At 49.7% G+C, this 24,204-nt stretch overlaps 1 protein-coding gene and 1 long non-coding RNA gene across 3 annotated transcripts in view; one reads left to right on the forward strand and one right to left on the reverse strand.

Annotated features, from left to right (window-relative positions):
- GALNT18 (polypeptide N-acetylgalactosaminyltransferase 18) overlaps nucleotides 1-24,204 on the reverse strand; it is a 338,672-nt gene that overhangs the window by 43,617 nt on the left and 270,851 nt on the right. For both annotated transcript variants that reach the window (XM_040638811.1, XM_040638810.1), the window contains exons 7-8: nucleotides 12,838-13,023; nucleotides 4,244-4,381 (exon numbers count right to left, since the gene is read on the reverse strand). In XM_040638811.1, coding sequence (XP_040494745.1) covers nucleotides 4,244-4,381; nucleotides 12,838-13,023 — 324 coding nt within the window. The remainder of the gene's footprint in view (nucleotides 1-4,243; nucleotides 4,382-12,837; nucleotides 13,024-24,204) is intronic.
- On the forward strand, nucleotides 7,484-22,713 carry LOC121104745. Its single transcript, XR_005837059.1, has 3 exons — nucleotides 7,484-7,757; nucleotides 20,598-20,684; nucleotides 21,651-22,713. It is a non-coding gene; the product is annotated as an uncharacterized LOC121104745 (long non-coding RNA).

A 24,204-nucleotide genomic window follows, 5' to 3' on the forward strand; every position in this document is an offset into this window, starting at 1 on the left:
CCATAAGCGACTTTGTGGCATCACTCCCCACCTTAACTTGAGCTAGCTTACACAGCTCTTGTTAGCAGTGAAGCACTCTGTTTAGAATAGGAAATGGATACTGGAATTCAGGGAAGACCAGGGCCAAGGACCACAGGTGGGTCATCTATCCAAGGAAGCCAGAGACTGACAGTGGCCAAGCTTCCGTGGTCTTGATGACGTGCGGCGGGAATGCAGTGAACCCAGTGAAGGGGTGCGGAACGGAACGACCAGAGGTACCGTTGTGCTCTAGGCGTACCCTGTTCTTGACACGGGCAAGGAACAAAATCAAATTCTTTTCTCTTGAGCTTCCTCTCCTCTACCGGGTGAAGGCATCTCAAGCCCAGACTTGTGGTTTGGGGGTCCTGAAGAATTATAAACATGTGCCAGCTCCCTCGGCAGACAAACATCTATGCAGCAGATCCTCTTTTAAAAAACAACCACGTGGCTTGCCTTTGTGAGGGAGCCCGTGTCAACACACCCTGGACTTTTCCTGCAGCCCACAGAGAGGTGGGTGTCACATCTGAAGCCGAGAACCATAATCCATTAGTGAGACCTGCTAACTGCTGTCGCAGAGAGAAAGGTCCAGAGCGCCCTGATGTCAGACTTGGCTTTCTGCTAGGCTCTCAAAGCATCCTCTGGGTGAGGAGGAGGGTGGTGCCTTTTGATAAAGTCCCCCCAGCTCTGCGTCATCCCTCCCCTGGGAAGCAGGTGGTGTGTTGATGCTGTCGGGACAGACAGGCTGGGATGGAATCCTGGCTCCAGCTGTGTGGTCTTAGACAGAGAACACTTCTCCTTCTTGCCTGTTTTCTTCTCTCTCAAGTAGGGATAATACCAGTGCCTCCCTTGTAGGACTGTTAGGAGGGGTAAGAGCAACCATATCCACAAGCAGGAAGCACAGGGCCTGGCAAATGGCAACTGCGCAATAACTGTTAGCTACTCCTGTTACTGCTATGACCTTGCTGACCGCCACCCAGGGCAACTAGCTGTTATGGCTGCATCCATGCACCAGCTACCATGGTAAGCACGTGCCACGTGTCACCTCTCCTCAGCCTCAGAGGAACCCAGCCAGGTCGGCGACATTCTCTCTTTGAAGGATGAGGAACTGTGGCGTAGCAGGAAGGTCTGCCTCACCTCCCTGTCTGTGATGCCACTCCCGGGGCACGGACACTTCCCCATGTCACCTCTACTTACGCCTTCCCTTTGTCTGGCTAAATCATCCTTCTCCTCAGCTTCTCTGTCACTCTGGAAGTCTCTCCTGACCCAGGCCTGGGTGTCAGGCCACAGCCCTGTGCTTCACCAGCACCTCCACTTCTCCTACTGCTGTGCTTAGCATGCTGTGTCCTGTCCCTTCCTCACGTGCCTGTCTCCCCCATCTGACCAGGCTAGGTCTGAAGCTTTCTCATCGGCTCTGACACCGGCCAGCCCTGGCACACAGAAGAATATATGTGGAATGAATGAATGAATGAAGACAACGAACAAATGAATGGCATTCCCAAATGAATGATGTTGGCAAATGGAGGAGTGGCAAGTTCTTCCCATCATGCAAATGGCGACAATCCTGAGACTATGCAAAATGCCCCATGAGATGGTATGACTATAGCTTTTAAGGTTTTGTAAATTGTCAAGATTGCACAGAGAGTCATTGGCAAAGCTAACATTCCAGAAGCCGGCAGGTCTGTTTCTAGATGTTGCTCCATCTCTGCTTTCAGCACGAGAGCTGGGATTCATCCAAAGACCCTGCCTCTTGGACGTGGGGCTCAGTGATCCAAGGGAGACCCATGCCCACACAATGGGGCCCACAGAAGTCATTAATGGGACCTGTTAGTGGATTAATGGGTTAGGTTATAGACTTGACTCTGGCCTCACTGAAAGTCCCAGGAGGTTATTTGACCTGAGCAATGTAGTTTGTCATCAGTTGGAATGGAAAATGTAAAAAGAAACTCTACCCCTGAGAAGACATCTGGTCGCTGTATTTCAGAATAAAAATAATCACCAGCAAGAATCCTCTTGCTCTTGCGGCTGTGTCCTGCTTTGCCCAGCTTCACCCTTTTGCCCCCATTAAGAGTTCATTATGCTCCTTGACAAGAGAGCGTGGCTCTGCTCTGTCAGAGCCCAGCCTGTGGAGGAGCCAGAAGGGAGGGGAGGCTGGCTGGGCCCCGAGCAGCGGCTGACAGATGGACATACAGAGGGTCAGAGACCTCCGCCAGCCCCAGGGATGGCTAGCACTGCTCAGTCCTTTGGGATGATGAGAGAGTGACTTTTCCGCCAATCAGAGTAAGAACAGCTCGAACTATGGACTCAGACAGATCCACACCACAGCCCTGTATCTGCCACTTACTGTTGGGTCCGCTAAAGGTTCTGCTTATGGCGGTGAGAGGGTTACATGGCAAACCTGTTGTACATGTCTTTAAGAGGAGACCCTTTTGCTTGGAAGGCAAGGATGCCTTTGGCCAAGACCCAGAACTGCAATGGCCACACACACACACTCCCCTCCACTGTTTCTTTCCCACCGTGGCTCATACTGTTCAATTACAGCTGACGGCTTGGTGAGAACACGAATCCAGAAGCTGGCCCTGGCTCACAGGGGGTTTGGGGCCAAGAGTTTCTCCAGAGCCACAGCAGCATAAGCATCCTTTCTTGATTGGGTCCCACCATGGCCAAGGGTCATACACAACTTGCTGTGGGCAGAGTGTGGGGGCACCAGGAACATCTGTGTCCTTAGAAAGGCCCCAGAGTGGGGGGGACATGCGGCTGATGGGCACTTCACAGTCCAGTGTGTTCCCATGGGGACAACAGGATATGGAGCTTCGGGTAATAGCTAGGTGGCACCGGCTAAGAAGCTTTCTGGCACCCAAATTACACCAGCCTGAGAAGTAGAGAGGGAAGGGGCCACTGAGTGATTTCCTCAGGACGTGTCAACCGTGCCATGGAAACTCTTGTGGGATGATATGACTTCTTCCTACAGGTTGGCCTGCTAGACAACAGAGGTCTGATAGGGGGTGGGGAGATTCCTGGGATCCTGCCTCTGTGTCCTGTAGAATCCTAGGATGTCAGAGTTGGGAGGCCCACAGAGAACATGGAGGCCAGTCCTCAGCTAGCATTCTTCTTCCTCTCCCAGGCAGATGCTCTGGTGAGGCAAGCCTTGAACTCGGTTCTGACCACAGGTTATCTAAGGAAGAGGCAGCAGGTTTTCCTTTGAGTTTCATCCTGGGATATCAAAAAGGTCTGAGGGGAGACTCTCCAAAGGGAAGAAGCAGAGTGATATCAGAAGCTGATGTCTTAGACTCAGTTTCTCTGCTGTTGACCTATGTGAACATGGGAAGGTCACTTCGCCTATCTGTTTTCCCCTCTGTAACACGGCGTCGGTAACCTATGTAGTTTTGAGGGCTTAGAACTGTCAGCAGAAAAGCTCTATGTGTTCAGGAAGCAAAAACCAGGTGAGATACCAAAAAACCAATCAGGTATCATTAAAAATACTTTAAGAGTTGAATGGTCCTGAGAACACTGGGAGAACGGTAGAGTTTATCATATTCAAAGCACTTTAACCTTAGAACATACAAATTGTCAGGATACATAAGATATTTATATATCTTAGACTTTGTTCTACTCTAGGAACAAAGTATTACTTTGCCCCATTTAACAGAGGAAGAAACCAAGGCCCACAGATGTTAAGACACATGACTGACAAGTGGCTTGGTCAAGATTGGAACCAGGTCTGTCTGGATCCAAACCCTGTGCTCTGCCTTCCATCGGGGCCACTGCTCTGTGCCAATCCATAGTGGTCCTAAAACATTCCTCGAAATACAGTGAACTAGAGAAGGTTGTGTTCCAGAACTCCTTTCCTGGAGGCTGTGTTGTGAGTGGAAAGCGGAAGCCCTTAGCCGGGGGAGGCACGCAGGCTGGTTTCTAGAACCTCAGACACCCATGCTGGGGGAACCTTAGGTGTTTGTTATGTTACCTTGCAAGCCTACCCTAACTGCAGGTTTTTGTTTTATTAAGTAGAACATGCAGGTTTGACGCTGGAGCTAAATTGCTTAAGACTCTAAAGCTGCGTCTGGTCTACTGGTCTACCAGGGGTCCCACATGGGCGGCTGCCTCTTGTCCACTGGTCCCCCAGAGGTCCCGCATGAGGTTGAAGGCTCCTGTCCTTTCCCCCGACCCCGGATCTCTATCTGGCCCTCCTTTCTGTGTCTGCATGAAGCCCCAGGGGGCCGCTCCTTACCACCCCGTAGGCAATGATGTCCGAGTACATCCTCATCTCTGGGTACACGCTGACCAGGTACCACCGGAAAGTCTTGCACTGCAGCTGTTTCCTCAGAGCCTTCCTCGCCGTGATGTCCCCGATGTCGATCCCCGAGTCCTGCACAGGTATGCAAATGCAGAGCTCCCACCACCGCCGGGCGCAGCTGCTCCCCAGACCTCCCCGCCTGGGTCCCTGGACACTGTCTAGTGAAGGCAGGACGTGGGGACTTAGCTCATTCGTTGCCCCGCATGGGTGTAACCCCATGACCGTCCTCATGTGGACACCGAAACATGAGGGCAGCACTGATGGGGACTGTCATCCAAAGCCATTGAAAACAAGTGAAAGAGAAAAAGCTGTGGCCCAGATGTAGGTGAAAGAAACCGAAGTGCACAGCTGGAGTGAGGTTTTTTCCCATCTCATGATAGGAGACGAGAGGTTCTGAGATGTGCAGGGAGAGAGAGAGAGGGAAAGGGGAGAGTTGAGGATGGAGTGATACTAATTCAAATATTATTCCTAACCATTGTCACAGCAAAGGCCTGTAGAGCACTTGCGAAGTGCGAGGTTCTGTTCTGCCTGAGACCGCCCGTGTGCTTACATTTACGCGCTGGGGTCCATTTACACCCATAGGGTAGCACTGTTCTATAGATGCCGAATTGAGACAAAGAGGGGTTCAGCGACCTCTCGCCCGCAGTCCTACAGCTGATAGGAGGTGGAGCTGAGATTTGAACCCCCTCAACCTGGGTCTGGCGTTCGCACTTTTAACCTGTGCTGTGCTCCTGGATGAGCCTGCCCTTCCACCTCCTAAGACCCACGCTCTTGTGGGAGCAGCAGAGTCTCTCTCAGCTTGGGGGTCTTAGTGTAGAGAGTACTGTGTCTGTCACTTGCCAGGGATATCAGAGAGGTGGCCCCTGAGCCATCACCGAACAGCAGGCAAGGAGTAGTAATGGAGACATGGATGTGTCCTTGAGTTAGTGAGAGGGAGAAGCCCCCACGTTTCTTGTGGTCCCAGAGCAGAGGGGAGAACAGGGAGTCTCCGGGCCTGCACACCAGCCATTGAACTGGGCACAGACCAGCTGAGGAAGAGCTGATGTCACAGCTGAGGACGGTGAGGAGTCTCTGCAGCTCGGGATTGGGTGGGGACTCAGTGGCATCTCAGAGGGTGACACCATGGAGCCAGGGACCAAATAGGTCTGTGCTATCTAATGAGACACCAGCCCAGAGTGGAGAGACAGGAGGACAGAGAGATACACTCTCTCACTGACACCGCAGCTCCTGTGCTGGCTGTGTGAACCCCCGGGTTCTAGCATCAACTCTGGGGTCAAGTTCCCGGGCTTGGGAAGATCATGAAATGGACTGAAATGGACAGAGTTTACGTTTGAAGTGTCTGAGAAAAGTCACAAAGATGGCCGCTGAACGTATGTGCACCGAATGGGAACGAAGCGTTTGGTATTAGACATGGGGGCTCGAGTAACAACAAAGTGCAGATACAGAAGAAATACACTTATTTTTGCCTACCAGAATTTAGGCAACAGAAAAAACTTGAACCTGCTACGCCCGAAGGTTTAAGTTTCGGACCGTTACGGTACCCTGTCAGCGAGGACCTACCTTCTGAGGACATCTTGATGATTTGCCTGCTCCTCGGCTCCTGCCCAGAGCCCTCCCAGCAACTGCTACTTGGCCTCTCTCTGCTGGATTCTGTGACCCTGACCTACCACTAAGCCTGAGCTATATGGATGAGACCAGGTCGAGAAAATATTTATAAAGTCTTGGGGCACCTGGGTGGCACAGTGGTTGAGCGCCTGCCTTCGGCTCAGGGCGTGATCCCGGCGTTATGGGATCGAGCCCCACATCAGGCTCTTCCGCTATGAGCCTGCTTCTTCCTCTCCCGCTCCCCCTGCTTGTGTTCCCTCTCTCGCTGGCTGTCTCTATCTCTGTCAAATAAATAAATAAAATCTTTAAAAAAAAAAAAAAAGAGAAAATATTTATAAAGTCTTGAACAGAGCAACTGGCAATACATGTGACCTACTCACTCCCCCACCCTCACCCCAAGGGACCTGGTAAGTATTAGCCCTTTAAAGTTCTCTGCACCTTAGCCTTATATCATAAAGCTATTTGCCAGGACCCAGGCCTTCCCCCTTCACGGTATAATTGCCTTTATATGAAAACAAACTAACATTGTGTCTCAGCTTTTATGGGAAGCCACTAGAAGGACCTGTCTCTGGAAAGCCTCCATGTTTTCTTAAATTCGGGGTTCCTATGGGAAAACTTTCTTTCTACACTCAGGATCAAGGGAAAGTTTGTCTCTCTCCTTATGATCTAATGGAAGGTGGGAGAACTATCCCTCAGAGGTCCATTTCGTCTTTAACTTCTAGGAGACTCAAGGATCAGAGCTTTGCTCAGTGTATATTCCGGTTATCGTGCCCCTTTCCTCTTCCTATTTATTTATTTATTTATTTTATTTTTTTTTTAAAGATTTTATTTATTTATTTGACACAGAGACAGCCAGTGAGAGAGACAGCCAGTGAGAGAGAGACAAGCAGGGGGAGTGCGAGAGGAAGAAGCAGGCTCCTAGCGGAGCAGGGAGCCCGATGTGGGGCTCGATCCCAGAACGCTGGGATCACACCCTGAGCCAAAGGCAGACGCTTAACGACTGCGCCACCCAGGCGCCCCTTCTTTTCCTATTTATTAATTGACTTGCCTTTCTGTTTTAATGGTTCGGCATGTCTGTACCGCATGTTTACTGTAAATTGCATCAAACCCTTTTCAGATTGGGGGCAGAAACTGTTATACACAACTAATGAACTGTTGAACACTATCACAGAAACTTATGACGTCTATATGCTGGCTAACTGAACACAATACAAAGAAATTGAGAAATAAGCAAACTTTCTCAGAGAAGGTCATGTTGGCCCATATTATTAAAAAAACAATAAACATATCTTCCTTCTTTGCCAAATACTTAGTGTGTTGAATAGTGTCTCCTGCAAAATTCATGTCTACCCAGACCTACGAATGTGATCTTACTTGGAAATCGGATCATTGCAGATGGAATTCATTAGAGAATGAAATAATTCTGGATTTAGGGTGAGCTCTAAATGCAATGACCAGTATCTTCATAAGAGAGGAGGAGGTTTGAACACGCAGAGACAGAGACGGGCTGAGACTGGAGTGATGCACTGACAAGCCAAAGAATGCCAGGAGCCCAGGAGCCACCAAAAACTGGAAAGGCAAGAAATATCCTCCCCTAGAGCCTTCAGAGGGAGCAGAGCACTGCCAGCACCTTGATGTCGGGCTTCTGGGCTCCACAACTGTGAGAGAACCAAATTCTGCTGTTTAAAGCTCCTCGATTTGTGGTACCTGGTTACGGCAGCCCTTGGAAATGAACACGCTCACCACACAAAAAGCTGTCGGATACCCCTGCCCCAGTGTGTGCGGCCACACGCACCCTGACTCGTAGCCAAACCTAAAGAAGGGCTGTCCCCTCCGCACCGTGGTGAGTCCTTCCTGGCACACAGCCTGTCTTTGGGCAAGAGGAAGTGGGGGCGGGTCTAGAGTTCCCGAACCCTGTGTGAGAAAATATTGATGCTTTGCTGCACACCGACTTTCCGTTTGTTGATAAGCAAACTGATTTTCAATTAAAGCAGGAGGGATACGAGAGCTGGCGGCTCCTCCGGCCTTCCAAAAGCTTGGGCCTGAACATGGTAAGGAAGCGGTGAGAGCCGGCTCTGGCTGGCGCACAGCCTGGGGACGGCTCAGCGCAGGCCACCGGGGAGGAGGGCGGCCCGGCAAGGGCATTTTAAAGCTGGGGTGGGAAGGCGGCGGGCATAAGCCAGGCCAGCCACAGCAAGAGGTAATGCTTCTCTGGTGCTTTTTCTGCTGGCCGGGCACTGATCAAAGTCTCTATGTATACTGACTTATTTAACTCTCAAGGCAGCCATCGGGCAGGGTCGAGGGGCCCAGCTCTGTTCCCGCAGCTAGGATGCTGCAGACAAATGGTGAAGTCAACAGGGAACGGATGTGCTTGTGGCTGAGCACAAGGTATTGGGACGCCAGCCCATCAAGGGCAGCTGGGGACGCTCTTGGGGAAAACACGGGGGGCACGTGGCACCCACAGTTCCCCCCTCTTCTTTCTTTGTCAGTTCATCTTCGGGATGTGCCAGGTGTTGTCCTAAGCACTGTGCATACAAATAGGAAGAAGGTACGGACTTCGCCTGAAAGGAGGATCTGGAAGATCCGGACAAGTGAACAGTCTCTCTGCACACAACGTGGAGCACATGGGGAAGCAGAGCTTACAGGAGAGCAGACGAGGAAGGAGCCCTTAGTCCTTCTCATTGCGTGGGGCAGCCAGGACGGTGGGGAAGGGAGGGTGAGCAGTCACAGAAGGCTTCCTGGAGTAGGTGATGCTCAGGGTGGATTTGGAAAGACTAGCAGCATGAGCTAAACCAGTATTACTCAAACCTGGCAGCCCCAAACCACCACCCAGAAAGTTTTTAACAGATTCTGGCCCCACTAGGCACCTACTCATCAGAATTTCTAAGGATGAGACCCAGAAGCAGTGTTTTTAAAAAGCTCTTCAAGTGATTCTAATGCAGTTGGTCTGCAGATGTGCTTTTAGGAGCCACTGACCAAGGGAGAAAGGAATGACACACACCGCCAGCAGATACATTTGTTAATAAGCATCAGCGAGGCTTTACTGAGCTCTGACCATGAGCCCTGCCTTGTGCGAGGCCTGGCAACACAAAGGGGAAGAACACACTCTGTCCCCAGAAAGCCCGAGCCTAATGCAGTGGTTCTCAGCCCTGGATGGACATGAGAATCCCTGAAGAGCTTTCCAAAAAAAGATCCCTGGTCCCCTTCCAAACCAATTAAGTCATAATCTCTGGGGCTGGAGCACAAGTGATTTTAAAGTTCGGCCAGATTTGAGAGCCCCTGGTTTAATGAGAGAAAGAGAGAGAGACTTTTACACAACAGAACATTCTTTTACAAGGTGATGATGCAATGACAGAGACATGCAGGCAAAGGGGGCATTTTCTCCCACCGAGGCTGACTTCCTAGAGGAGGGGTCCCCGGCGCTGAATCTAATAGGGTGGAGAGAGATGGGTAGGGTGGAGGCTGGGGAAGAGGCAGCGGGTAGGGAATTCTAAGCAGAGAGAACAAAATGAGCGAGAGGCGAGAAAGCGTGTGGAACGGACTCTGGAGTTCTCACTGTCCCTGCAGTCCACGATCTCCAGGACAGGGTGGGGGCAGGGGGCTGGAGGCAGGCAGAGGACAAAGCAGGTCAAACAGTGGGCTTAATGCCTGGTCTTGTGCACAGTGGAGAGTCCTTTAAAGATTTTAAGCAGGGCAATGATGTGGTCACTGTGAGTTTTGTTTTGTTTTGTTTCGTTTTTTTTAAGATAACTTTGGGTAGTATGGATGATAGATGTGAAGGGGATAAGGCTTGAGCCAGGAAAACCAGTCTGACGCTCTTGCAGAGGAAGAGACAAGGCTTGAAGTCAGGCGTGATGGGGCTAGGAATGGACAGGCGAGAACTCGGTGATGGGCTGGGAGCGGGGCTTGAGGGAAAGAAGGATCAAAGGAAGATGCTCAGTTTCACGCTCGTAGCTGTGGGCAGACGGCGGTATCCTACACTGTGGGGGGAAGGACAGGAGCAGCTGGGGGAAGGATGGTCTCCGTTTTGGCAGACTCAAGCTGAAGTGCCCAAGGCAGCGCCCAGAGATGTGCAGCTGTAGGTCTGAAGCTAAAGGCAGAAGTCAGGGCTAGAGATCTTCGTTAGGGAGTCATCAACAGACAGAAGCACCCAGGAACAGATGGAGCCACCAGGGAGATGATGTATAATTGGAGAGGCTGGCCAAGGAAGGATCCCTCGGTGCACTTACGCATCCGAGGGAGGTGAGAGTTGCCCACAAGGGAATTAGGAGCAATCAGAGAGAGATGGGAAAATAGTAGGCTGTGGCATCATGGAGCCAAGTGAGTACAGAGTTTCAAGGGAAAGGTGGGATCTTGTAGGTTAAAGACTTTAGAATGTCCATTAAGCAGTTAGGATGCTTTGTCACAAGCAATGTTGGTGCAATACTGGGATATGACTTGAGAAGTGAATGGAGGGGAAAAGGTGTTGACTCTTTCCAAAAGCCTGAGAAGAAGTAGGAGAGGGAATTTGCCAAAGCAGGGAACAGCGGGGGTCAAGGGATAGATTCTTAAAAAACACACTGACCTCTTCCGTTTACACCTGAGCCTTTATCCTGGACACTCCCATCCCTCATCTGCCTTTCTTGAGTTCACTCTCCTCTCCTCCCACCCAGTTGACTGGGTTTGAACTACCCCTCTGAGGAGTCACAGACACACGCTGAGTTTCATCATTTTCCAATTACTTTTCTCACTTGCTTCTCTGCCATTCATTGGGTTTACTGTCCATGTCGACATCTGGCAGCCACAATGAGGGGAGAAGTCTAAAAGGTTTGTAGGTTTGGGGTGCAGAGAGAAGGTGGCAGGAGTATGGACAGGACTTTGTTAAGGGACTGGGGACCTATGATGCTTTACTGCTAAGTTCCTGGGGGACTTTCCAAGCGTTCTTAACATTTTGCTATCAGAGGACACCCACAGTGGTGGTCAGCATGCTCCCCAGAACACCGTGATCCAACGCCCACAGCCACAGATGGCTCCAGCAGGCACTGCTGCTTCCCTAGAAACACTCCAAATGTCAGGAATGCAATCCTGGGGCTGGTTCATTAAGGTTGCCTGCACCCTGGCTGGTACTTCTTGGCTCCTCATTCTTCTCTCTACTGCTGAAATGTCACTGGTTGTGGGAGTACACCTCCCAACCCAAGCCTCCTCCCCCATGGTGGTGGTGGTGATGGGGGGCTGCCTAAAAGCTCCCGCCCATGGCCCAGCCTATTTTCTCAATCACTTAGCCAGACCCATTAGCTGGGTCGAGAGATCAGGGAAAAGGGCCTTCATATGGAAACTTCAGGCGAAAATAAACTATTTCCCTATTAGGAAGAAAGAACTAAAACCTTTTAAAGGACTCCCAAGGGGGAAAGAAGGAGGTCATGCCGTCAACAGCTGTCTCACATAGACACTGCAACATGAGCAATGAACTCCAGGCAGACAGGCTGGTAAGCAGGTTGGGACCCTGTGGCTGGCATCTGTTAGGTTCTCCCAACTCAGTGGTCCAAGGTCGTTTCCATATGACATGTGGCAAGGCTGAACAAATCTACTAGAGAAACATTGCTTTTTCCCTGGCGCTTCTTTTCTTTAATTTTTATTTTAATGTTTTTTATTATATTATGTTAGTCACCATACAGTACATCCCTGGTTTCTGATGTAAAGTTTGATGATTCATTAGTTGCGTATAACACCCAGTGCACCATGCAATACGTGCCCTCCTTACTACCCATCACCAGCCTATCCCATTCCTCTACCCCCCTCCCCTCTGAGGCCCTCAGTTTGTTTCTCATAGTCCATAGTCTCTCATGTTTCATTCTCCCTGGGCTTCTTAAGTGTCGGTGACAAGAGGGATAGAGGACAGTGGCAGGCAATGATGAGATTCTGTGAAGGTTAGAAACAGCCTAAAAATGTCCAGAACACTTTACTTCTCCTCCTGGGGGTCCCTGTGAGAGTGTATCCCCTTCCCAGGCATGTGGTTTAAGAAATCTCAAAGGCATATGGACGTTCTTTATTGCTCTCCTCAAAGGTTCAATGGAGAAGCCTGAATTCAGTCTACAGGGAGATGAAGGTGCATTTTGTGAATTCTGGTAATTTCTGGTATATTTATATAGCAGAGAAGCTGAGGACCTGGGAACAGGAAGTAAACTTGGAGCCCTCTGCTCCAACGTTCTCATTTATTTCTTTATTTTTAAAAATATTTTATTTATTCATTTATTTGAGAGAGAGAGAGAGAGAGCAAGTGAGCACGAGCAGGTGGAGGGGCAGAGGGAGAGGGAGAAGCAGACTCCACGCTGTGTGTGGAGACCAATGTGGGGCTCGGTCCCAGGACCCTGAGATCATGACCTGAGATCATGACCTGAGATCATGACCAGAGCCAAAGTCAGATACCCAACTGACCAAGCCACATTTAAAATGAGGACACTGATGGGGCTCCTGGGTGGCACAGTTGGTTAAGCATCTGACTCTTGGTTTGGTCTCAGGTCGTGATGTCAGGGTCATGGAATTGGGCCCAGATTGGGCTCTGCACTCAGCATGGAGTCTGCTTGGGTTTCTCTCTCCCTCTGTCCCTCCTCCCTATATGGCTTCTCTCTAAAATAAATAAATAAATTTAAAAAAATAAAATAAAATAAAATAAAATAAAATAAGGATACTGAGGTCGGGAGAGAAGTCTTTCTTTAAGCATGCTGCCCAGGGACAGGAGTGGGGATAAGACACAGCTTAATGCCTCACGGTCAGCCTCTCTTCTTCCACATGTGGTGTCTTTTGGGGCTGAGAGCCTACCCTAGTATGGATCACAAGACTCTGGTTGATCCATGGGAAGAAGGGTTTAGTCCCATATTTTTTGTTTTTGTGTTTTTTTTTCCCCAGCCAACTCCCAAAACCCCATCCCCACAGGGGCTTCCTACCTCTTGGGGTATGTTCCATGCCATGTAGACATGGCTTTTGAATTCGTCCATCCAGACTTCAGCCACCCTGAGGGCATTCCTGCGGACATGGGCCGTGAGGTCCTCCGTGTAGGGCTTGTGGGCTCGCTCAATGTGGGCAATCCGAGAGCAAGGCAGGACTTCCACGCTGCCACCACACTGCCACACCTGTAGGAGACACAGAGCCACTCATCAGTGCCCACTAAACCAGACCACAGGTGACCACTCAGGCTGAGCACAGCCAACTCCAGCTCTCTCCATCTTGTCTCTGAGACGAACACTGAGCTCTCCCTTATTTCCACTCCGGTTTCGGGAAGATGACTGGGTCCGTTTGTGTCTTGTTTCTTGTAGCCATGGATTTAACAGCAAAGAATTCATGCACCTTCTCTTTCCATTCCTTCTACCCCGCAAGGAAGAGATTATACATTTTGTGACCAAAGATCTGGGTTTTCCTTGCCCCTGGTGGAGAAGTTAACAAAAATGGTCTCTGCTGCAGTGCTTGACATGGAGGAAGCCACAGAGTCTCCCAGCACAGACAGCATCCTAAAACGGACCACATGGGCCTGGACACAGATTAGTGATCACCAGAAGGAGAGAGCCAGGTGCCCGTCTTCTGGTCCATCTGTCCTCAGCCCTGAGTTCTGATAGAACCCAAGAGAGAGGGAGATACAAAGAAAGGAATCATGCGAAACTTCTCGCTGACCTCAGTGACTAAGAGCTTGAACTAGATGCAATTTGATTTAAAAGAAAATAAAAAAAAAATGATCTTCTGTTCTGAGTGTCGAGGGACAGTGTCTTGGAGACCTCGCCACAATCATTCCAGCCACTCTGAACTTTGAGTGTTCTGGAACGTGCACATCCTTTTGTGCCTTTAGGCTTTAGCCCATTCTATGTGTCATTTTAGAATGCTACTCCTTCTCCAGCTGAACAAATATAATCTCTGAAGATCTTGGCCACATGACCTCTCCGTTGTGGGGTCTTTGTGCAATTCTTGGGGGCAGAGCCAATCGCTCCCTCCTCTGGCCCTCAAAGCTTTTGCTCTCACGACTTCTGCTTACCTGTGAGCCTCCCCGCCTCCTTCACTCTGTGTTCCTAGATGGAAGAACCCACATCTCACTCAGTTTTTGTCTCCAGCACCTAACACAAGGCCTGGCACAGAGAGGTGCTTTGCAAGTACTTGTTGAATAATATATGGCTGATGGCATTTAATCACTCAATCGATAAGTGATGGATGCTTAATAAATGTGGGACAAATCTGAAATACTGGGCCAGAGCTGATGAATGAGGCTTCTGAGGGAGCACAGTCAACATCTCCGGGCGGACAGCAGAGGCCGCGTGCCAGCTACTGTCAACTGGAGAGTTTGGTACATAATGTTCACACTTATAAATCATATCCATCAACGACCATAGGTCTTCATCCAAGATAAGGTCAACTTTGTTTTTTCTTTCTGTTTTTTTTTTTAAATTCAAGTGTAGTTAACATATGGTGTTATGTTAGTTTCAGGTGTACAATTAATGATTCAACAATTCTATACATTTCTCAGTGTTCATCAAGATAAGCGTACTCTAAGGTCAACTCTGGATTTTGCTTAATTACCCCCAGAGTTAGGAAGCGAATGCCTTCTCGTCTGCCCGTCTATTTCACACCAGTTCGTTGGTCGCTCCAGGCTGTCAGAGTTGGAAGGCAACCGATTGCCTTTCCACTTTCTGAGCTTGTCTTGCATTTAGTGTATTATTTAGAGCCTTCCCACTGGGTGTCTGCCGTGTGCCAGGTACTGGACTGTGCATGCGGGCAGGTGGCACCATGTGGTGGTTATGAGCAGACGATCTGGAACCACACTACTTGGATTTAAATCCTGGCTCTGTTTCATGATAGCTGCATGACCTTGGGTGAGTCACTCCATCTCACTGTGTTTCAGTTTCCTCCTCTCAAATGGGGATTATAATAGCGCCTCTCTCATGAGGTTACCGAGGAGATTAAAGTGATTATATACAGAGTGCTTAGGAAAATGCCTGGCACATAATAAGCATGCCATCAGCTCAGCTGTTACTATACAAATGATATTCAGCGGGGTCTTCAGAATAACTCTGTGAGGCAGTTGTTCATGTCTCCAGTTCCAAATGGGAAAACTGAGACTAAAGGCTGTCCCTGGGCCAAGGCCACACAGCTGGTACTGAAGAGAAAAGGACCTGTCTGATCCCCACCGAAGCTCATGGAAGAGAGGAAGCCATGGAAGGCCCCAGGCTGTGCACCTTCATTTCCATGACCTATACATTCTGGGGATCGTGCTGACTTCCAATTCACTTTGCTCAGATTTGCAATGAAAGCCTGTGAATACTGTCTATATGTTACTGACAGCACGAAGAGTCGGGGTAATTATTCTTTTGCCACTGGAACGGAGGCTATTACTTGGCATATTTCAGCAACACAACACAGAACATGATTCGTAACAAAGCTCTCTTCTTACAAGACCTGTTTCTCGAAGAGTCGGTTCACCATTTCACTTTAGAGTGGGCACATCTGACGTGGTTCCAGTCGGAAGGGTGGTGGCCACACCTCCCATCCACCCTCAGTGCACAGTAAAAGGAACGGGGTGTTCTCACTTACGGGTCTCGAACCCACTCCCGTTTTCCTGCATCATGGCCACGGCCCTTGTCCAGACCACTGCCGTGTTTCATCAGGACTCTGAACAGCCTCCAAACAACTGATCTCCCTCCTGCCTTCCTCCTCCAGTCTCTTCTCCTCCCAGCAGCCAGAGGGATCTTTGTGAGGTGTAAAGCAGATCACGTCCCCCTGTAGGTTACCAGCACAGCCCCAAGGCTCCTGGGGCCTGGCCCTGCCCAGCCCTCCAGCCCAGGTCTTGCGCCCCCGTGCACTCGATGGCACAGCCTCGCTGACGGTTTTCACTTCCTCCAGCATGCTGGTTGTTCTCCCATCCCTGGGCTTCTGCACATGCAGTTACCTACTCCACCCCTGCCCAGGGCCTCCTACAGACGTGGGCAAACAGTGCCCAGGACAGATCATGGGATTCCAGCAGGGGTGGAGCTGGGCTGGGGCGGGGGAGGACGTAATATTTGAAAGCACAGCTTTGGAGCCAGTGAGAACTAGATGCAAATATTCTGCTCTGGCACCTGCTGCTGTGTCACCTTTGGCAGGCGACTTCTCTGCCCAAGCCTCAGCGGTGCCCCGGGGAGGGGGACGTGCCGATTTGTGTTCAACCCCGGGCCTGCTTCAGTCTGAGCACTGGCAGTCAAGGAGGTAGGGGCAGGACACCTGAGTCCATTCTGTCCCCACTGTGTGTCTGCGGAGGGGCAACTTTGCCTCATTCAACTTCTTGTCTATGAAACACACATAACAGGAGTCACTTCCACACTGGGCTGTGGGCTCAGGAAGCTCCTGTGTACGTTATTATTTTATAATAACCTTACAATCACTGCTCTTTGGCTCTCCTGTACATCCACCTTCAGGGAAAAATATAACTGCAGAGGACTCACATATCTGGCTGAAGCCCACCAGACAAGAGACAGGCTGCCCTCCAGAGCGCCCGGCTCAGTGTGGAACAGTGCACCAGGTTCCTCCCTAGAGATGAGAACACCTGTTAACCTAGAGGTCATCCCCACTCTCCTCCCTTCTGTGCAAAGGAACTCATCGATGCAGAGGATGATGGCATCTGTCTCGAAGGCAGCCTTTGGGTTCCTAGCAGTCTCTGGGCCTCGGAACAGAAGACGTGGACTCAGCATGTTTAGCCCACCACTTTTGGACCCTGCCCAATGCCACAGATAAACAAGAGGAAGCCCACATTCTCTGGTCCCCAGGTGATGAGCAGCTCTGCTGACCATTGACTTGACACACAGAGATTCTCAAAAGTCTTACCGACAGGTGACCTCGGAGACCCTCTCATGGATGGTAGACAAAGGATAGAAAAGAGAACCACTGGCATTTGGACCTTGTGGAAGATGACATCATGAAACTTCCATGGAGGTTTGGGTGGGGCAGGGGATGAGGAAAGGAGGGAAGGGGAGCTCTGCCTGGGACAGGAGGTAGAAAGACCCAAACCAGAAGGAGGCTACAGACAGGAAGGATTGTGCCAGAGAAGCAGGGCCACTGGGTGGAGGGCAAAGATGCGGGAGGCGGTGATGGCTTAGCCTTGCAAGTTCCAGGGGGTGAGGGTGCCAAGGGAGGGAGGGCTGGGAAGGTGGGCACCAAAGACACGGCTAAAAAGTGAAGGCCAAGGTTCAGTAACCAAGAAGGCCGATGAGGTCACAGGACACAGGAAGCACCTACAAGATGTAGAGCTTGATTTTTACATGGGGTGCATGCGAGCCTGGCTTGTTAGAGCAAGTGAGGTCTGTGCTCAGTCCCTCGGGCACTGGGGACACCTGACGCACGTCAGCCCTGTATGTAGGCTGGATCTTTTGGCTTCTGGATGGACACTGGGAGATAGATTTCTTGACCACACCAAGTTCTTTCCTGTCTCTGTGCCTTTGCTCCTGCTATTTCATCTTTCTGGAATAATCCCCCCCCCCGCCCTTGTCACCCAGCTCAAACATTACCTCTCTGACTGCCCGTTAGGTCCCCTTGAAATACTTACAGGGCCCCCACCCTTTTACTGAGTAACACTTAATTGCAACACTTCCATTTATGTATTTACTCTTTCAATGTCTTTCCCCTGCTCCCTGCTAGACTAGAAGCTCCAGGAAGACAAGGATCACATTGCATAGACGGGCACAAGGCATTTAGTACACACACAACAGCCGTTATTTCAGCGAGTGACTCCTGCAATCCTAGAGTTCTGGGCTTTCACGGACTACGGAGAGGCAGTTCTAACTCGCTCAGCTGGATCCCCTAATAAAGGCCATAAACATAAAATGTGGCCAGATTTTACGGAACACAATGACTTCCTTCAAACCCAAGCGGTTTTTCAGCAAAGCTCTGACATTTAAGTGCACATTGGCTGTAACTGAAGAGAGTCACTTTGGCTACAGAGCTTAAATTAACACTGTAAAACCTGGCAAGTCATCAAATGAGCATGGTGGAAAGCAGGCGGCTTTGTCCTGTGGAGAATGAACTCACTGCAGAGAGAGCCCTCTACCTGGCCAGTGCCTGCCCTCCTCCCACAGGGTAGTCGCTGGGCTTGCCCCCAGATGTGACCAAGAACAGGAAGTAGATGGTAAACAACAGTCACTCAGCGTGGAGTAAAGTCTCACTCACCACCTGCCCCTCCCAGAGAGCCCCAATCCTAATATTGTTTCCAGAAAGGCTTGGAGCATCCGCCTGGGGACCATATGGGAAAGCAGGTCTTGGGGCTGACAGAGTTTGAATCCTGCCTCTGTCACACATTAGCCTTTGACTTGAACCTGTCGGTGGATGTCAGTTGCCTTTTTATTGGGGATCACGCTGCCCTGGCGGGTTTAAGAGAGATGCTGTATGAAAAACTCCCATAAGCAAAGACAAGCATGTGGTAGGTTCTCAGGGAAGGTCAGGTTCCTGTTCCTTTCCAGGACTGGGAGACGCTGGTACAAGGTCAGGGTCAAAAGATCTGAGTTTAGGTTTTATTTGCCACTTATATAAACAAGCCAGCCCCCCTCCCCCGCCTCTGAGCCTTAAGTTTCTTCCAGCTGCCAATGGATGTACTGAACTCAGTGATGCGGTAGACCCCTTCTCCTCGCATTCTGTGACTCTACATTTTCTTGTCGGTACGTCAAATGACGCCCAGTATTTGAGACATGACTGGCAGAGTTGTAAATCAGAAGTTGTAAAATAGGGAGACATTGGAGGCAAGGCAACAGGATACAGTTTGACCATTTCTCCCACTCTGCAGTCTATGTCAAGGAGAGCAAATAACAATTCCATGTTAAATCCATTCTCTTGTCAATGTCCTTCTGAAGCACTGTGTTGAGAAGGATTCTGAGGCTCTGAATCCTTCTGAGAAGAATTCTCCAGGCTCCATGGAAAAGCACGCCACAATTTATTAGTAATGGTTACTGTAGGCAAGGAGTTAGGAGTGGTGGCATCTCAGCCTTGTACTTCATGGCCATGGGCCACAGGATCCCACATCCTGTCCAGCTTTTTATCTCTTCATGACTTTTAATGATATCTTTGTTCTTGGCAAAAAATGTTCCCAGTCTTCCTTTAGCCTATAAAGCCTCCTTCCTGCTCTCCATCCACCCAAAGCCAGCCTGGCCCAGCTCCTCCAAACTCCTGAAACACATGATTTGTACCACTCATGTGGTCCGTATTTCTTGGCTCACGTTGTTAATTATCTCTTTATGTGTAACTGTCTTGCCTAACTTGGCTGTGAAAGGCTGAGACGGAGTAGAAAGCCAAACCAGGCAGGCTGGGGGAAGGAAGAGACAAGGAGGATGGAGGTTGAGACCAAGGCCTGAGAATAGCTGGCAGAAGACCAGAAACTCATTTGCAGGGTGGTTGTCGGGTCAGAAATGCAGGCAAATGAAGATGCTGAGCAGGGCCATTGCAGAGCCTTCCTTCCCCGGGCGTCCTTCCATTCTGTGCCCGGGGCCCCTTGCTTATCTCCCCTAGGCCTCGTTCTGCATGGGGGTTAAGAAATGATGACGGGTCAGATCTGGGCAAAGCTACGACAAATGCCAGAAGCCACCAGCAAGCCAAGGTCAAGGGCGTGAGGCAGAGGAGGAGTCGGAATGGGGACGATGTAAGATATGGAGCCAACCTCCTCCAACCCGCATCTCGCTCCCATACTTGCCACCTTCAGCCTCCAGGGAAGGATCCCGTTCCTTCACAGGATTTGCAAGACCTCTGAGACCTGGTCCTTCCTGTTTGCTGCAGCTTCATCTGCCATCCTCTGCTATCCTGTTACGCCCACTTCTTTTACTTCCTAGGGCAGACCTAGGATCCCTGTTCCCGCATTTCTGCCCTGCACCCCATACCATTTCCTTTATTGGGATTTTCCCCCCAGGATACGTTTATTTGCCTAGTAAATCCTACCAACACTTCCTGGTGGCCTTAAATTTGGTTAAATGTGTCTTACATGTTGCCATATCACCTATCCTTCCTCTGGCAAAGCACTTATGATGGTTGTGTGCACGTGTACAATTAAAGACACATGATATAAGGAACAAGGGTTTACCTACCACCCTGCTAAAGAAACAGTACAGTAGCAGTAACTCAGAAAACTGTGTGCTCTTCCTCACTCCCGAAGGTAACCCATTAGCCTGAATTTTGTTAATTTCCTTGCCATCAACCTACACTATCTATTTGGTTTTCTCTGTTTTTGAATGCTATATAAATGAAAGCATATTGTCTGCATTCCGCAACTTGCTTCTTGGTCCATTTATTTTCATCACCAGAGTGTTCCATTGTATAAATATACAGCAGTTTACTTAGGCATCCCCTTCTTGGTCGACAGTCTGGTTGTTTCCAGTATAATGAGGAGCCCTTCTTGGAACAATCTCATACATGCACCTTGGCGCCCAAGGGTGAGCACCTCTCCGTGTATTTACACCCCAGTGGAATTTCTGAGGCATAGGTTGTATACACATTCAACTTTCCCCGGGAAAGAGAAACTCTTCCAAAGTGAGCATACCAAGTTCTGCTCCCACCAGCGCAGATGAGCTCTCAAGTTGCTTCACAATCTCGCCAACATTTGGCATTGCCCAACTTTTTAAATTCTTGCCAATGCAATGGGTGTGAAATTCACTCTTGCTGTAGCTTTCATTTGTAACTCCTTGGTTTTCAGTGAGCAGGAGCTTTATTCTGTTTCCAGGCCTGCCATACCCGCCTGCCAGAGAAGACCCATGGCCACCTTGCTCTCATGAAAGAACCTCTACGCCTCCACAGGGCCTGGCACGTGGTAGGTGCTTGATAGATACTCACGTCATGAATGCGGGATCAAGAGTTGGGCCCTCGTTCTGAATGGTCTCCGGTGTACTTTCCTTGGTGCTCTTCCAAGTTTCCAAGGGTAGATATTTCATTATTTTTAAGTGTAAGAAAACATTTTTAAAGTCTGACAATGCTTATTCTTCCATCAGACCCCACAGAAAAAACACTCTCTGGGGAGGCAGTTTCCCCAAGCCCTCCTCTTGCAGTAAACACTGCCAAAGAGTCCTCTGGACAGAACTGCTGCTTGGGAGAAAATGGTGCTTTTTCTTGGAAGGTGTCCCTGAAGGGTCTGATTTGGGGTCAGCCTAAGAAGCACTTGAAGCAGCTTCCCTGTTTGAAAGGGGTTCTTCATAACTATCAGAAAGCAGCAGGAGGATTCATCTGGCAGAATTCCAAAAAGAGACCAGCTGGGCTGGAATGTCTGGAAGCTTTTCATGAAGAAAAAGTTAAAAGGCTGTTTTGCAGGGACTTGAGATTTGCTGAAATAGTTTCTTACCTATAGGAAACCCAGGGGCAGCGATGGCTCCAGGCTCTGCAAACTAACCCATCACACACAGGGGACTCTGCTTTTCCTCAGACCCCAGTGTTCTGACTATAAAGACTGGGGCCATGGGCGTTGACTTCCTCATGGGAAATTTCATGAGGATTGTTTTGCAAACATACAGTCCTTGAGATTAGCAGGCATCTTTTAATGGTTCCAACCAAGTAGAGCTTATTCATGGTTACCACAGATCTCATACTGGCCAACAGGCCTGATTAATATTGCCCCACACTCAAGCTAGGCTGGATTCATGACAAAATGGAAGAAGTCAGGCCTGAACATACTGAGGATGGCGAAGAGGAGCCAGGAGTAGGGTGGTCTTCAAGGGTGTGGTAGACTCCTACTGCTCACTAAATATCTCTGTGCTCCCTCTATTTCTCCCATCCTCCCTTGCAGTCCGGACGAACCATGTGAGCAGCTCAGCCCAACGCGATGGTACTTCCTGGCCAAGGTCGGTAAGGATCCAGCGTGAGACGTTCATGAGCACTTCTACCTCTCTCCCTCCCAAGCTGCTGCATGCTTAAGGCAGGATGACCGTGAAGTTCAAAGATGGGGATCCCCCTGAGGGAAGCAAGCTGAGCCACCACCTAGAGAATGGCCGCCAGGACAGCCTCCCACCCTTCAGGAGACTAATGTGAGCAGGAAATAAACTTGTTCTGGGTTGAGCCTCTGGGACTTGGGGGCTACTGGTGCAGCTCTGATTAACACAAGCTGCCAAAGAGGCAAAGTGACCAGAGAGGCTTGGGCCCTGCAGCACCGATAATCAGGGGTTCCGTCTATCGACGGGGACTTGGGAGTAGAGCGTTCCAGGCATGCGGAGACACTGTTCAGAAGGGGACAACTTCCCAAGTCCAGGTGATGAGTCCAGTCAGAGCAGGACCCCACCAGAGGCTGAGGGCACAGAGAGTAGATTTAGTCCCAGGAGGCGGGAGAGGGAGCTACCAGAAGGCAGGTGTTAGGACGCCTGCAAAACAGGCTGTGCGTGAGAGTCTGCTTCATGTTCAGAACAGAGGTCAGAAAACCAAGAGAGAAAGCGGCAGGGTGGCAGAGGAAAAGGTTGGGGCTTGAAGGTCACGCACAGCTCAGGCTTGCTCAGAAGGCTAGGTAGCAGCCCTGTGGCCGCTCCACTAATTCTGGAGCCAGCCAGGTGAGTCCAGGGCTGCAGCCACACCTCAGCCTTGGTCAAGTCACGTGACAGGGCTGCCCCTCACAGCTTCTCACACACGAAGCTGGGAAGGCTGGCTAGTTCCAGTCCAGGCATTTCTATCGAACCAAAACTACAGAAGCCCCACGCTCTGAGAGAGAAGTATTGGCTAAGTTCCAAATCAGGGTCCCGCTGACACGTGTGCCATCTACTCTAATCGAGCTTTGTTCTGAGCTAAGATCTCTGGCCCCATTACCATCACCGATTCTGGTAGAGAATAATAATAACCTTGAATGTCACAGGGACTCGGGGAGCAATTTTCTGAAATCCAAATAAAACCCTTCTCGTTGCTAGCCCGAGAGTCATTTTATCGGATAAGTTGGCCCATCCATTTACTCCGGAGTGTTCGGTGCCCTCTCTGGTGGGTTAAGTTCCTTTGAATTGCAGTGAGCATTTTCTCCTTGTGGACATATTCAGAAAAGCCCGTTCTATCCAGCTGCTATTCAAAGCTGATCCCCTGGACTATGTTTAATTTATAGTTTGCTATATGAAGATGAACCACTTACTCGTTTAAAGTGTTTCCTTTTTTATGTCTTTAATCAGTGGCTGTTTCTTTCCTCTCTCAGAAGCTTAATCTAATCAGAAACAAATTCCCACATATATGAATGGCTCATTAGCATGTCCCAATCAAATTCGGATTGACGGTCCCTATCAGATGCCCCCTCAAAATGGTGACACTGGCCCAAAGGATGACTCTTTGGACCAATGTCCAGAGTATAGCCCATAGTACGTCAGGAGGGTCTTTTCTGAATTGCAGGGCAACCAGAAAGCACTGGACAAAAGGATACACTCTGTCACCACTACCCCCCACCCCCAACACTTCAGGGGCCATATGACTCAGTGACATATGTGTCGCTGAGATGGCAGAGGTGGGAAAGTTTGGCCTTTTAGCAGACCTGGGGCACAGACATTAGAGGAAGCTATGTGTCTAGCCCAAGCATCACCCCCACATTTGGCTCAGTGGGACCCTGAAGGTTACCATTCAGCTGATAAAAAGGAATCTGAGATGCTGAACATTTTCTCACTCAGAAATGGCATTTGTTCTAAGCAACTTTCCTCTTACTCCATTGGAATTCAGATTAAAAAAGCTGGTGTGCTGGGTTTTCGCTTAAAGAGATTTGCCCTTTTCATACACATCAAAATGAATTGTCAGCCTGGGTCTGATCTCTGAAAGGTGCCTACAGTGAACTCACATTAAAAATGGGATTTATAAAGGAGAACAGCATTGCGGTAGAGGACTGAAGGAGACCTAACAGATTACCTCCCATCATTTCCCAGGTGAGCAAAGTGAGACTCAAGGTCAGGTGATAATTTAGAAGCCGAGGAGGAAATGTATCCAAGCCCTGGGCCTCTTGATAGACAGAAGGTCCCCGTGGTTCAGAGCACAGGCTCTGGGGTTAAACAGTGTTGGTGTCAAAGCCTACATTTCTCCTTTGCTGGACTGGTGACTTTAGGCAATTCATTCCACCTTCTAACATTCAATTTCCTTGTCTGTGAAATGGAGACAAAAATGACACACTGCAAAAACAGTTGTGAGAATTACAGGAGCTACGTTCCTCTGAGCTCAAGATTTATGTATACAACAGCCTACATGTCACCTCCACTCGTGTGTCTCTCCGGCATCGCAAGCTTGCCTTGTGCAAATCCATGTTCTCGATTTCCTTCCCGGCCTCCCCATCTGTGCCCTAGTCTTCCCATCGTCCACCTAATAGCCTAAGCCTGAAGCCTACATCAATAATTATGTGA

Source organism: Ursus maritimus, unplaced genomic scaffold (genome assembly GCF_017311325.1).
Source record: "Ursus maritimus isolate PB19 unplaced genomic scaffold, ASM1731132v1 scaffold_23, whole genome shotgun sequence".
Taxonomy (NCBI): Eukaryota; Metazoa; Chordata; class Mammalia; order Carnivora; family Ursidae; genus Ursus; species Ursus maritimus.